This window comes from Eretmochelys imbricata, chromosome 1 (assembly GCF_965152235.1).
Source record: "Eretmochelys imbricata isolate rEreImb1 chromosome 1, rEreImb1.hap1, whole genome shotgun sequence".
NCBI lineage: Eukaryota > Metazoa > Chordata > Testudines > Cheloniidae > Eretmochelys > Eretmochelys imbricata.
The window spans coordinates 22,671,456-22,685,411 of NC_135572.1; the positions used below are offsets into that span (position 1 = coordinate 22,671,456).

The 13,956-nt window shown below is 42.0% G+C and overlaps 1 protein-coding gene across 2 annotated transcripts in view; it reads right to left on the reverse strand.

Annotated features, from left to right (window-relative positions):
• The window catches only part of DLG2 (discs large MAGUK scaffold protein 2), a 1,498,860-nt gene that overhangs the window by 796,480 nt on the left and 688,424 nt on the right, over nucleotides 1-13,956 (reverse strand). The window contains exon 6 of one of the 2 annotated variants that reach the window (XM_077807758.1): nucleotides 4,366-4,527. In XM_077807758.1, the coding sequence (XP_077663884.1) occupies nucleotides 4,366-4,527 (162 nt within the window). The remainder of the gene's footprint in view (nucleotides 1-4,365; nucleotides 4,528-13,956) is intronic. The other variant, XM_077807786.1, reaches the window with a different exon arrangement.

Sequence of the window (13,956 nt, forward strand, 5' to 3'; positions counted from 1 at the left end):
GGCAGTATTCTTAAAATAATTACTAAACTATATACCCAAAAACATGATAAGCATTGTTAAACGTAAAGGAAGCACCTTTAAATAGGCAGAGCTACTGGGCTGTGCAAAAGCTATGACTTTTCAACATACTGTTTGTATTGCCCTTTTCTATTTTCTTCCAACACGTATTATGTCCCAGCTCAAGCAAACTAGACCCTAGATACTTGAATGATACCCAACTGAAGGGTGGAGAGCATCAGTGTTTCACACCCTATCCAAGTTCCAATACAACCTCCATCACACTTGACAACAGTGTTTTAGGGGGACAGATTTTCAAAAGGGCTCAAGGCCAAAATTTCCAAGCGTTCAGCACTTAAAATTGGGACCAGATTTTCAAACAGAACTTTGTTTCCATTTAGTCACCTAAATAAGGGACAGCTTTTCAGATGTGCACAGCAGCCACTATTGGGACACTTCTGGCCCAGATCTGGCCACTTATTTTGGTGCCAAAATTATAGCTGAGCTCTTTTGAGTATCTGGCATCAAGCGCACAGAGGCTCAATACTAAATGTCGAGCTCAAACAAACCACATAGGGATATTTCAGAAAGAGGCAATTTTCAGCTCATAGAACCATGGCAGATTTCCTCCCCGAAAGAGCAACAAAAGTTATGTGTGCAAAGAAGAGGCTTCTTCCTCCTCCAAACTCATTCCATCCAGCTTATCAAAAAAATCGACATATAAAGTTTAAAATAAGGCCTGATTCCATGATAACAAAATCCAGTTTCTTGCATTCACCACAGAATGAGATCTGCTATGTACTTCACATACATCATTCATGATTCTCCATTCAAAAGAAAATAAGCTGTGCAAATCATTCTATCACTTTAAAGACATGTTTTATTTGAAAGATTTATTTGACCAGAGGCAGTCAAATCATTCTGGGGCCACAGACCCCACTGTGAAATCCCAATCAGAGAATGATTTAAAGACTATTCAAATATTTAACTCTTTATCTAGCAACCCACCATAGTGCCTGGGCTTCATGCATTCCACTTGGATTGCTTGGCAGAAGTAAATCCCTTCTCCCCACCTGGTCGAGGGAAACTTGTGATTGTGAAACTTGTGATTCTTTTACACGTTTCTCCTTTGCACCACGTATTCTGACCTGCATTCACAAAACTGGGTCAGGGCAGATCAAATTTTCCAGTGAAAACATCTCTCAGTGGGATTTTCTGACAGATTTATGCAAGTGCAATTGTCAGCAGTTTCTTGCTCCTGACACAGCAATAGACAGGCTGTATTAAGACCCCCAGTACTTGGAATTCTACTTGGTAAGGAAATATTTCAACATTTCCACCACTTATGAGAGAGAAAACGTACATTTATACTATAGTCACATCTATACCTCCAGACCTTTATAAAGGAATATTTACTGCCTCTCTGGAAGTGCATGTAACCCACTTCAGGTCCCTCTCCATGCCAATCCAAAAAGGGTATGAGTTGTTACAGTCCCCTGCTACAGAGTATTGACAGTTCATGCTTTTAGATTTGGAGGTCCCTAGTTCATCAGCCAAGATGACACCTGTCACACACATACTGGTTGAAAACACATGGATCTCAATCTCAGGTTGAAAGAGGGAGTGCTCCATCACATTTAGTCAGTCTCACCAGAAATAAGTGATACACTGTATATGCTGCATCTTTGAGAACCAGGCGAGGGTGGAGGGAAGAGAAAGAAGAGCACATCCTGGAAGAAATCATGAAACTCAATTAATCTAAATACAGAAAACTTGTAGCCCAGGAGTAGAGAGTACGGTAAGAGCTACTCTGCTTAGCCTTTCCTTGTGCAGATGATGCTACTCCTGCATTCAGGTCCCAACAGGAGAAGAGGCTTTTGAATAGGCTTTCAAGTCAGTGCTGAGGAACAACACTCAGTGCAAGAAGCAGTCAGACATTCCTGTCAAAGAACCAGAGTACTATGGGTCCATGACTTACTCTGCCCTTCCATACCCTTCCTACACTTAAGGGGATGACGCAGGTTGACACAGGCAGGGAAAGTGGAGCCAATGTTTAGAAGCCAGCAAAAGAAAACAGCAAGAGACATATGCAGATGTACATGAATAAGTGAGAAGCTGGGGCAAGAGTCTAAAGGAGAGACTCCATAGTGAGGAGCAGCCCTGAGAGGACAGAGTCAGAGACCCTTAAACAGGATTATAGGAGACTTGCAGTTGACACGGGTGTACAAGCAGTTTCGCATAGCCCCTCTCCTCCCTGCACTCCCTTCGTGTAGCAAGCGCTTTCCACTACCACAGTAGGAACTGGGCTGAGAGGCTTTAAAGGGCAGCTCCACAGGTCTGGAACTACTCTCCTCCTCCACCCACCTCACAGCACTGAACTTGCCTACCACAATCACCACATTAGCAGCCCTGGGTCAGGTGACCTTACAGGGAAGTTTCCATCTCCAAGGTAAATAAAGGCAGTCTCTTTGCCTTGTCTACAAGAGGTCATCTTCTTTCCTTAAACAAAAATAGCCATCCCTGATACCGTAAAGGCCAGAACTCCTCACCTCACAACTCACCCCCAGGGTACTAAAAACTGTTGTGTCTGTGTTCTCTACACAGCTTCAAGGATAGGAGGAAACCACAGAGACAGTCGGGCAACGGAACCCCCAGAAATTAATTCAATGGTATGTGCAGTCAATCCCTGCCGAGCCACTGGTCCCAGAGGATTTCCCATCAAATCCATGCCATGCTCAGCCCCCACCTTCCAGCCCAGCTTGCTCAGGTGCAGTATTGCCTCTCATCCCTCAGAGAGAGACAGGCTGCTGGAAGAGGGGTGAGGCCAGGAATGCTCCCAAGAGGGAACTCTGATGCAGGGCTAGTCCCACAGCAGTGTTGATGTGGGGGCATGGAGGAGCCAAAATCAGTGCTGTGAATGAGTGTCATTGTGACCTGGTGCTTCGGGGGGAGAGCACGCAATCCCACTCACTTAATTTTGGCCGCACCCCACTCCTGTCACAATGGCTGGCTGGCAGGGCCAAATCTAAGTGGAGTGGGGCAGCCAGCGCTGCTCCTCCTTGCCACTGTCTGTGGTATGCACAGTGCACAGCGTGCATACTGCTGCAGGTGCCAATGCAGTCAGGCTCTAAATAAATCTGTGTTTACGATGGACACATTAACATAAAAGGCCTAGCTACATATTGCTACACTGTTAGCACTGGCAATATAAGACAGAGACCCACTAGAGGGCTTCTGAAGTATTTAATAGGGATACTACTTAATTCCTATACACAACAAAAACTAAAAGCAGTACCTTCAGCAGGCCAGAGGCATGAAGATGGGTTCACAAAGCCAATCTATGAAGGAAAGGTGCTCCACCTGCCTGAACGCCACCTACACACATATACACATCTTAAAATAGCCTCTTACTTGCCACCATACTGTAATCACTGCTTGGTCCTCCTTCCCTTCCATCCGAACACAGTATCATGGAGGTCATTTGTCACCTGTAAACTGCTAAAGTCATCACCTGTACCAAATCCACCAGAACATCAACACCTCTAACTAAGGAGCCTACCATCTTTCTTTTCTCTTCCTAGTCCTAACAGAGAGTAATAACCACTAGGAAAGCAACTATATTCATCAACCTAACAAGTATTGGGGAAGTTTTACAAACATTTTAAAGCTTGCACCACTTTTTTAAACAGAAACTACATCTTTTCATCTCTTAGCATACAGTGTGTGTCATATGGGATTCTTTTGGGATGACAAAGAAAAATAAGTCAACTTCCTCATACAGATGAGCAGCTTTTGCATTGCTAGGGGACCCAAATGAACCTGATAAAGCATCTCCATATTTTTTATATGTCTGACACGTATCGCAAAGCATGCAATGACAAAGACATGGATAGCAACAAGTGCTGCAGCAATAAAAATTTGATCTGTGGCAAACAAATTCTTCCTTCATGGAAAAGTGTACATGGAACTTGCCACCAGATTTAGGATAAGAAGCAAAACAGTACCTCATCAATGGTTATACAGTTACAATGCTTACTGTACCTTGGGAGAAAGTTTGTCATGCCAAAACAACAATGCCAGAACTTGCTATTTTGGAAAATGTCATCCCCTTTTATATAAAAAGAGAAGGTTTGCTTGTCATTACACATTTTCCCCCCAAGCTCTCTCAAATCTAATATAAAACTGTGCCAGCAAAGCAATAACCTTTTACTCTACAATATCCACCAAGCTTTAAAGACATGCCACAAAACAATCAAACTTCATTTCAAATAACAACTTGCCCATTGGACAAAGGATCTTTCTCCAGGACTATGGGACAAGTGATCTCACCTGTTTTAAGGCCAAAGCCATAATGAATATTCATCTTACCTTCAAAGGAGAGATGTGTGATTGCAGGACGTATCCATGGACATTTTCTATCTGAGATAAGTTCTTTTCTGACACATGAACAAGTTCTGGTCCTCTCACTTCATGGGTTAAACGAGGTAAGGTATGATCATGCAGGGCATCCTCATCTTGATAGCGATACTTCTAGGATAAAAACCAAGAATAATAAGCAGCTGTGAAAACACCACACATGTATTAATATAGTTATAGATCACTAGTCAATATTAGCTCCCCAACCTCCACCCAATCAGTAACCCATGAGAAACAACCTGTTTCCAAGCAATTCACCAAAAAAGGGGCAGGTAAGGTAGTAAACTGCACTGATGCACGAGACTTTTACCTTCAAAGATTTGATTTGAAATCCCTTCAGGGGCCACAGGGGAAAGAGAAACCTGTTGGTCTTATCCTAGTCTCTAATTAACATTGGTCCACATCCCCAAACCCTCAGAATAATATTATATTACACTACTGTAACATTTTCCATCAGAAGATCTGAAAATGCTTTCGAAACATGAGGTAGGCTCACAACAGTCTTTTTGGGCAGGAAATTGGGGTGGTGTATAACTAGTCCTCATATTACAAATGGGGAAATCATGGGACAGAAGGGTTAAATGACTTCTCCAAAGTCAGACTAACATTGTAAAGTTTGGCCAGACTATTTGGCACTATTTTCTTTCAGTCAGGGCTTAGGGGAGAGCTACAGGGCTTCTTGAAATCTTTGGCACAAAGTGGATGGAGGTGGTGCTATTGTGAAATTTTGCTTTCAGCTAAGAGATCAGTAATTCTGTAACACGCAAAATCAATTTTTTTTAAAAAATATATAACTACTTGGACCTACTGACCTTCTCACAAAGTCAGATGTAAGACCAGAAAACTAAGCATGTCATAACTTCACAAGAGTTTTGGCACTGGAGGAAGATTTTGTTGAAAACCCCCTTTTCTCCATTTCCCATTTGGAATTCAAACCTCACTTTTATTTTAAAATTGTGATATACAATAGTAAAGTTATGTCAATTCAAGAAAGACATTAAAAATCAGATGTGATGAACCGCCCCCCACAATCCACTGTAAGGTGAGTTCAGGTGTGTGCTGTTGGTGTACACACTGTTCCAAAAGTTTATAGTTCATAAACTCTCATTCTGGCATAAACCGATTATTTACAAAATATACAACGGGCAAGAATTGGTCTCTGTTCCCTCTGTGGGGTATGTCTGCAACACTTTATATACACACACACTTTCCATATACTGCAGTTATGGAATATACACAGTAACTGGCACCATGCAAATCATTTTGGCAAAAAGCCATCAATCTAATAGACAGTATTCCAACCAATGCCATAAGCCATGGCACACAGACAACTGAAACCCCAAGCAATCCATTATCCTCTACTGATTCTAATGCACCCCTTTTAAGGAATGCGTCCAGCCACACTGATGCCATAAATATACTGAGCAATTTGCTTAAACAAAACTTTGAGAAACAGCTGCACAATCCAAGAGTCATCTCATCTCCTTTGCTACTTTGAGGCCTCTGTATGACTAGATTCAGCTAGCCCTGATCCTCCCTCTCCTCGCTGCACTTCTTTCTTGTACCTCTTCTCAACCCTGGGCTGATGGGGACCAGTTGAGTTCTTACCCCACCCAGGCCACCAGCCTGATCAAATAATTACCCCAATCAGCTTCTATTGGGCCACTAACTAGCACGTGAGTGACCAGAGTGTAGGCTCACCTACTCACTCCCTGCACACAGTCAGACCTAAACAAAATACCAAGAATAATTAAGGGAAACAGATGTAGGGTAAAACTTTCAAAAGCAACGAAGGGATTAAGCTCCTGAGTCCCATTTTCTAAAGTGAATCAAGAGCCTAAGTCCCTTAGGTGCTTTGAAAACTTTACCCTATAACTGCATATTAACCATTAGCATGCAGAAGATCCTGCATATTCAGCCTCCATAAATTAGTAAGCAAGTATCCCATACACTTCTGTACCATCCTTTTCCTTCTGCCCTCCCCACAAGCCTTGCCCCTTCCAAATTCTTCACAAAGTGTTGCAACTAGAACATTCTTCATGTGGCTATTTCACTCCCATTTTGAGCCTGCATCACTGCTATCACATGAGAACCAGTAAAGAGCTGGGAACACATTGAACCTGGAGTCCTCACGAGAACTGCTTTTTACGGCTGGTTCCCAGCGTAAACGTCATGTCACGAGTGCAAGCCAGTGATACAGGAGGGTTTCTGGGAAAGTGGTGGAGCAGATTGAGGTGCCAGGGAACACCACGCAAGAGTTCCAACTCCCCTGCCCGCAGCCAGAGATGCTCATTCCTTTCCAATGAGTCGAAAGAATAGTAAATATGGCAGGCGACCAGCTTGGCTTAATGGTGAAATCCTAGCGGATCTTAAACATAAAAAAGAAGCTTACAAGAAGTGGAAGGTTGGACATATGACCAGGGAAGAGTATAAAAATATTGCTCGGGCATGTAGGAATGAAAATCAGGAGGGCCAAATCGCACCTGGAGCTGCAGCTAGCGAGAGATGTCAAGAGTAACAAGAAGGGTTTTTTCAGGTATGTTGGCAACAAGAAGAAAGCCAAGGAAAGTGTGGGCCCCTTACTGAATGAGGGAGGCAACCTAGTGACAGAGGATGTGGAAAAAGCTAATGTACTCAATGCTTTTTTTGCCTCTGTTTTCACTAACAAGGTCAGCTCCCAGACTGCTGCGCTGGGCATCACAAAATGGGGAAGAGATGGCCAGCCCTCTGTGGAGATAGAGGTGGTTAGGGACTATTTAGAAAAGCTGGACGTGCACAAGTCCATGGGGCCGGATGAGTTGCATCCGAGAGTGCTGAAGGAATTGGCGGCTGTGATTGCAGAGCCATTGGCCATTATCTTTGAAAACTCGTGGCGAACGGGGGAAGTCCCGGATGACTGGAAAAAGGCTAATGTAGTACCAATCTTTAAAAAAGGGAAGAAGGAGGATCCTGGGAACTACAGGCCAGTCAGCCTCACCTCAGTCCCTGGAAAAATCATGGAGCAGGTCCTCAAAGAATCAATCCTGATGCACTTGCATGAGAGGAAAGTGATCAGGAACAGCCAGCATGGATTCACCAAGGGAAGGTCATGCCTGACTAATCTAATCGCCTTTTATGATGAGATTACTGGTTCTGTGGATGAAGGGAAAGCAGTGGATGTATTGTTTCTTGACTTTAGCAAAGCTTTTGACACGGTCTCCCACAGTATTCTTGTCAGCAAGTTAAGGAAGTATGGGCTGGATGAATGCACTATAAGGTGGGTAGAAAGCTGGCTAGATTGTCGGGCTCAACGGGTAGTGATCAATGGCTCCATGTCTAGTTGGCAGCCGGTATCAAGTGGAGTGCCCCAGGGGTCGGTCCTGGGGCCGGTTTTGTTCAATATCTTCATAAATGATCTGGAGGATGGTGTGGATTGCACTCTCAGCAAATTTGCGGATGATACTAAACTGGGAGGAGTGGTAGATACGCTGGAGGGGAGGGATAGGATACAGAAGGACCTAGACAAATTGGAGGATTGGGCCAAAAGAAATCTGATGAGGTTCAATAAGGATAAGTGCAGGGTCCTGCACTTAGGATGGAAGAATCCAATGCACCGCTACAGACTAGGGACCGAATAGCTAGGCAGCAGTTCTGCGGAAAAGGACCTAGGGGTGACAGTGGACGAGAAGCTGGATATGAGTCAGCAGTGTGCCCTTGTTGCCAAGAAGGCCAATGGCATTTTGGGATGTATAAGTAGGGGCATAGCGAGCAGATCGAGGGACGTGATCGTTCCCCTCTATTCGACATTGGTGAGGCGTCATCTGGAGTACTGTGTCCAGTTTTGGGCCCCACACTACAAGAAGGATGTGGATAAATTGGAGAGAGTCCAGCGAAGGGCAACAAAAATGATTAGGGGTCTAGAACACATGACTTATGAGGAGAGGCTGAGGGAGCTGGGATTGTTTAGCCTGCAGAAGAGAAGAATGAGGGGGGATTTGATAGCTGCTTTCAACTACCTGAAAGGGGGTTCCAAAGAGGATGGCTCTAGACTGTTCTCAATGGTAGCAGATGACAGAACGAGGACTAATGGTCTCAAGTTGCAGTGGGGGAGGTTTAGATTGGATATTAGGAAAAACTTTTTCACTAAGAGGGTGGTGAAACACTGGAATGCGTTACCTAGGGAGGTGGTAGAATCTCCTTCCTTAGAGGTTTTTAAGGTCAGGCTTGACAAAGCCCTGGCTGGGATGATTTAACTGGGAATTGGTCCTGCTTCGAGCAGGGGGTTGGACTAGATGACCTTCAGGGGTCCCTTCCAACCCTGATATTCTATGATTCTATGATTCTTTCTAGCATTGTGCCCTTCAGTGGGCCTGCAATTTCCTTGGAAAACAGCTAGTTCCCTGGAAACTGGCCTTTTCTCAAAGGGTTAATTCAAGTTTCTGGAAGGAAAACCAATGCACAGAAATGCTGCTCCCGGTTTGACAAAAGAACAGGTGGATGGCTTATGATAATTAAATTACAAATCAGTGCCTGCTGCTTGCAGGGTATTGTATGCTGCCAGCTAGCATCAGATATTTAAAATCCCATGTAATTACCTATAATGGAGGAGTGGAGTGTGCTGCTGTGAATTTAATGTGAACTTGCTCTTTTTAATAACTGATCATTCCTGTTACAATGTGAGATTATTGCTATAAAATGGCACTGCCCCCTCACTTTACTCCAGCAGGGAGGGGTTTTTGTTTTGAAGTTCTGTTTGCAGGGGAAGTGTCAGCTGAACAGAAGGCAGGTCCTGACCCAGCACAGAGTATTGGTTAAAACCTCGCAGTTGGACACAAGCCAGTTCTGATGCAAAACAAGGAGAAAGATAGGGAGACATCCACTTGACAAGTTACTGTCTGTGTGGAAATACTGTAATTTTCATACTCTATTCATTGACCTTACATTACCCTGACAGTCCGATAGGGAATAAAGCTGGTTGGAAATGTTATGTATTAATGGAAAAAGCATTTGCTGCAAAATTTTCACAAGTTCAAAAAAAGATTTTGCCCTTTTTTGGATTTGGAAAAATCTAAACATTTTATTTTGGGTCCTGAACTGCCATGGTAGTAGTTGGAGTGCATTGTGTCTCCATTCCTCACTTCTCCAGCATCTCCCATGATGCACCGTGGTCTCCCCTCTGACTGAAGCAATAGCGTACATCATCAAAGTCACACAGACAATATATCACAGGAGCTGTAGTCAGACAGGGACTCAAACTACAACTCCCATGAGGCACCACAACAGCTGTTGGGGGGCAGGGCAGGGCAGCTAAGCTTAATGTATACTGAAGCCAAAACTAAAACATTTCAATTTGGGAATGTCAAAATTAAATATTTCAACATTTCTCAATCAGAATTTTTCAGAAGTTTTTTTCTTCCACAGAACAAATATATTTCAATGTTTCCTCCCAATCTGGGATGAAGACACCATTTGAAATATCTGAATTTCACACAGGAATTTTATGCAGGATGGAAATTGAGTAAGGAATAAGGTTTCTCAGCTATATTAAATTCCCATACAGTAACCACAGCTGATGAACTGTTAAGAGTAAGAGAAAGGTATCAAAGCATAGCACGGAAAGCTGTGACTATATTAGCTAGTGGTAAACACACACTTCAGTGCTTCCTACCATGTAGTTCCATCTCTGGGCAGCATGACATGCTATGGCCAAGAGAAGGGCTAAGTAATACTACTTGTTTTAGTCAGAGACCAATAGCATTTAATCTAATGCTAGTTACTCATCAACTCACTGCCACTTGAAACAACTACAGATGCAAGCAACTTTATTGAGTGTACAATTCAACGGAAAGACTTATTCAAAGTGAAAAACACTTCTGCCTTGTTAAAAACAACCATGTAGACAAATGCTAGGAAGAATAATTAGTGCTGGCATAACACTGGAGTGAGGCGAATCATGTGTTCCATGAATATTCATTTGAGTTTTTAAATGAAATCCTTACAGCCATGCTCGTCCTACTTTTGCGTTCTCTTTTTGAGTTTTTACCAGCACAATTATTCACAGGGAATTAATTTCAGTGTCAGATGTGAGCATACTGAGAAACCAAACTTTACATTTGCACACACACACACGTATTGGTACTGGAAGTGTTTCTTCACGCATCCAATCAGGGAACAGAAATAATATATTATTCATTCAACCAATTGCAACTGAGCAAGACAGCTTGACTTCTGAGTATCTATAAGTAAACAGGAAAAAAAATAAACTGGAAGAAATCACATCTGCTTGTCAAGAATGTGGGAGCAGGTTAACAAACTGAAATAATCGAACAATTATATCTATTGTGAATAGAGGCGGGTGGGAACTTTGACACAATGTTTTTTTGTTGGAAAATGTTTGGTTTTTCTGTGGGACAGCTTCTTCAGGTTCAGGATGGAATGCCTGCTCAAAATGAGTGAGAAATACCCACCCCAGAATATCCAGAAGCCCGAGTATTAAGGCCCTCACCTGTGATGTAGGAGACACAGGGAACTGAACCTCCCACATGAATGCCCAAACCAAAAGGCTAAAGTCTCTCTCTTTGGCTCAATGCATATGAATTTATATGAAGTGGAAAAGCTCCATGAGACTGACTTTGAAGCCTGGTGGTGACAGCACTCACCTAGGAGGTTGGAGACCAAGATTCGAGACCTTGACCTGTTTGATTCAGAGCAGGGACTTGAACACGAGTGCCCTAACCACAGGCTATTCTGGAATGCCCCTCTTATTTTTCATGAAAAACTTCAAAAGGTCTCAGTTTCATGCCAATGGCAAAATCTTAAAAATTTGTATGGAATAGGAAAACTATTTCCTGCCCAGCTCTAATTGTGAATGACTTGCTGTCTTGTCTATCTAGTGTATTTTTAATGGGCCTGTCACCTTAGTATTGCAATACCTTTCATCCAAAAATCGAAGAACTTTTACAAACATTAGTCAAGTCTGACTACACCTTGTTAAAATGGATATTCAGGAGTGAGAAAATTAGGCTTAGAGAAATTCAGCCCAAGGTCACATGTTGAATCAATTAATAACCCAAGAGGCTAATTCCTTATCTGCTGTTCTAACCACTAGCAAAGCAATCACAGTGAAATGCAAAGGAAATGAAATATATAATTAGTTTCCGTTGAATGCTCTTAATTTTAATTAATTTATTTTTTTGACAAGGGTTCTAAAAAATAGTAAACTGGGCAGGAATTAGGTTCTCTCGTATCCCTGTTCAGTACTTGGCACAATTTTGATCTCTCAGTGTGTAAATTATAACCAGTAACAATGTTCCTTTTGGGGAGTGAGAAATAGAGATACTGGTTCCTAATTAAGTTAAATTCTTGTCGTCCACAAAATCTTCCTGTTAGACTCTTTTGAAGAAGGGAACCCATGACACTGAGCAGCAGCATGTGCAGTTTTCCTATGCAGTGCAGCAAAACAAATTATAATTTTTCAGGAAAAGAAACACCGGTGGATTGGTGTGTTTATTTTTAATATTAAAACAGTAAGGCAGTTTTAGGGATCATGTATCCATTTAATAAAAAGAAAACAAAAAACCAACCAAACAAAAAAACCCTGTGGTTTTACAGCATATTTCCAGTCAGCTTCTTGAGCCTGAAGGGCAGAATGATAAAATTGCCATTAGCCTAACTATTGGTGTATGCAGTGTTGTTGTAGCCTTGTTGGCCCCAGGACGTTAGAGACACAAAGGTAGATGAGGTAGTATCCTTTACTGGATCAGCTTCTGTTGGTGAGAGAAAGAAGCTTTAGAACTTACAGAGAGCTCTTCTTCAGGTCTGGGAAACACACTCATTGTGTCACAGCTAAACACAAGGTGGAACAGATTGTTTAGTATAAATAGTTAACACATATTTCAAGGTATGCAGTGTTCCCAGACCTGAAAAAGAGCTCTTTATAGCTGAAAATCATGTCTCTTTCACCAACAGAATTTGGTCCAGTAAACAATATTACATTACCCACCTTGTCACACTGGATTTTTGGCTTATTACAACAATCTATAACCCACTAACTTCTCCCTCCTCTCCCCATTATTATTCCCCCTATTACTGGACAGGTATTAATGGACCACTTCACCTTGAGTGGGCCCTTGAAATGTGTTAAGTACTTATGTGGAGCAATTTGCTCCACCCTGTATTTAGCTGACAGCTTGAATACATTTCCCAGACCTGAAGAAAAAGTCTATGTACTCTCAGAAGCTTGTCTCTTACCAACAAAAGTGGTCCCAATACAAAATACTAGCTCATTCACCTGGTCTCTCTATGGTGAGAAGTACCAGGGGGTAGCCGTGTTGGTCTGTAACCACAAAAACAACAAGGAGTCCGGTGGCACCTTAAAGACGAACAGATTTATTTGAGCATAAGCTTTTGTGGGTAAAAACCCCACTTCTTCAGATGCATGGAGTGAAAATTACAGATGCAGACATAAATATATTGACACATGAAGAGAAGGGAGTTACCTCACAAGTGGAGAACCAGTGGTGATGGTGAACCATGAAAGCTGATGATCAAATAAATCTGTTCGTCTTTAAAGTGCCACCGGACTCCTTGTTGTTCTTGTCTCTAGTTAGCCTAACTACACTTTCCTTTAGTATGTGGCTGCAATTACACCTTTAGCTCACAAGATGGCACAATAACCCTCAAGTTAAAAGATGCTCACATCCAAATGATTATATGAAAAGCATTTGGGGAAAAAAGTGAGTAGCTAGTAAAGGTCAAACCTTCAGTTGATTTTTATTGTGAACGAACCTGATAGATATGCTCACAGCATTTTTATTTATTTAAGATGCTGCTATTAAGAATACTGCAGTGCTTACAGGAATCCTATTCAAAGCTGGCATCTGGAGGAACTGCGACAATTTGTACAAGTACAAAGTATTATGACTCAGTAGGAACCTATTGATTTATCAGGGATTACTAAATTCGAATGCTATACATCAGCAGACCTGAGAATGATGCTGAACCCTGCATTTCTCAAGGAATTCTAAGTCCTAATTAAAACTGTCTGCCTGCTAATAGGTACCAGGAAGTATTCAGCTTCATATGCTGCATCACATTTTGGACCCACTAACTGCCTCTATTTAGCCCTCTAGAGGTTCTAATTACCATTCAATAATTTTAAGTAGAATTTTAGTTTCGGACTTCAAGCATCAATATAACAAGAGAGGGGATTTGAAAGGGTGGTTTTTTGGCATGAAAGAGTGAGTGTTGCTATTGATTAGGGAAAAAAATCAATATTTTTAAAATGTCCAGTAATATTAATTATTGTTTATCTACAATATTACAAAACCCAAGCATTCAAAAACCATGAGTCAGGCCTTAAACCAGTGGACTTACTTAAAAGTAACAAGATTTTAAAGAATCATCTTTAATATTAAATACAACGCTATATTATAGTTTCCCCAACTTGACAATGGTGAGGACTTACCACTAATTTGTTCTGCACATTTACACACAAGCCTAGGTAGATAGTGTGTAATCTAGCCCAGGTTTCACCAGCATGCAACACCTGAACCTCTCTGTTGG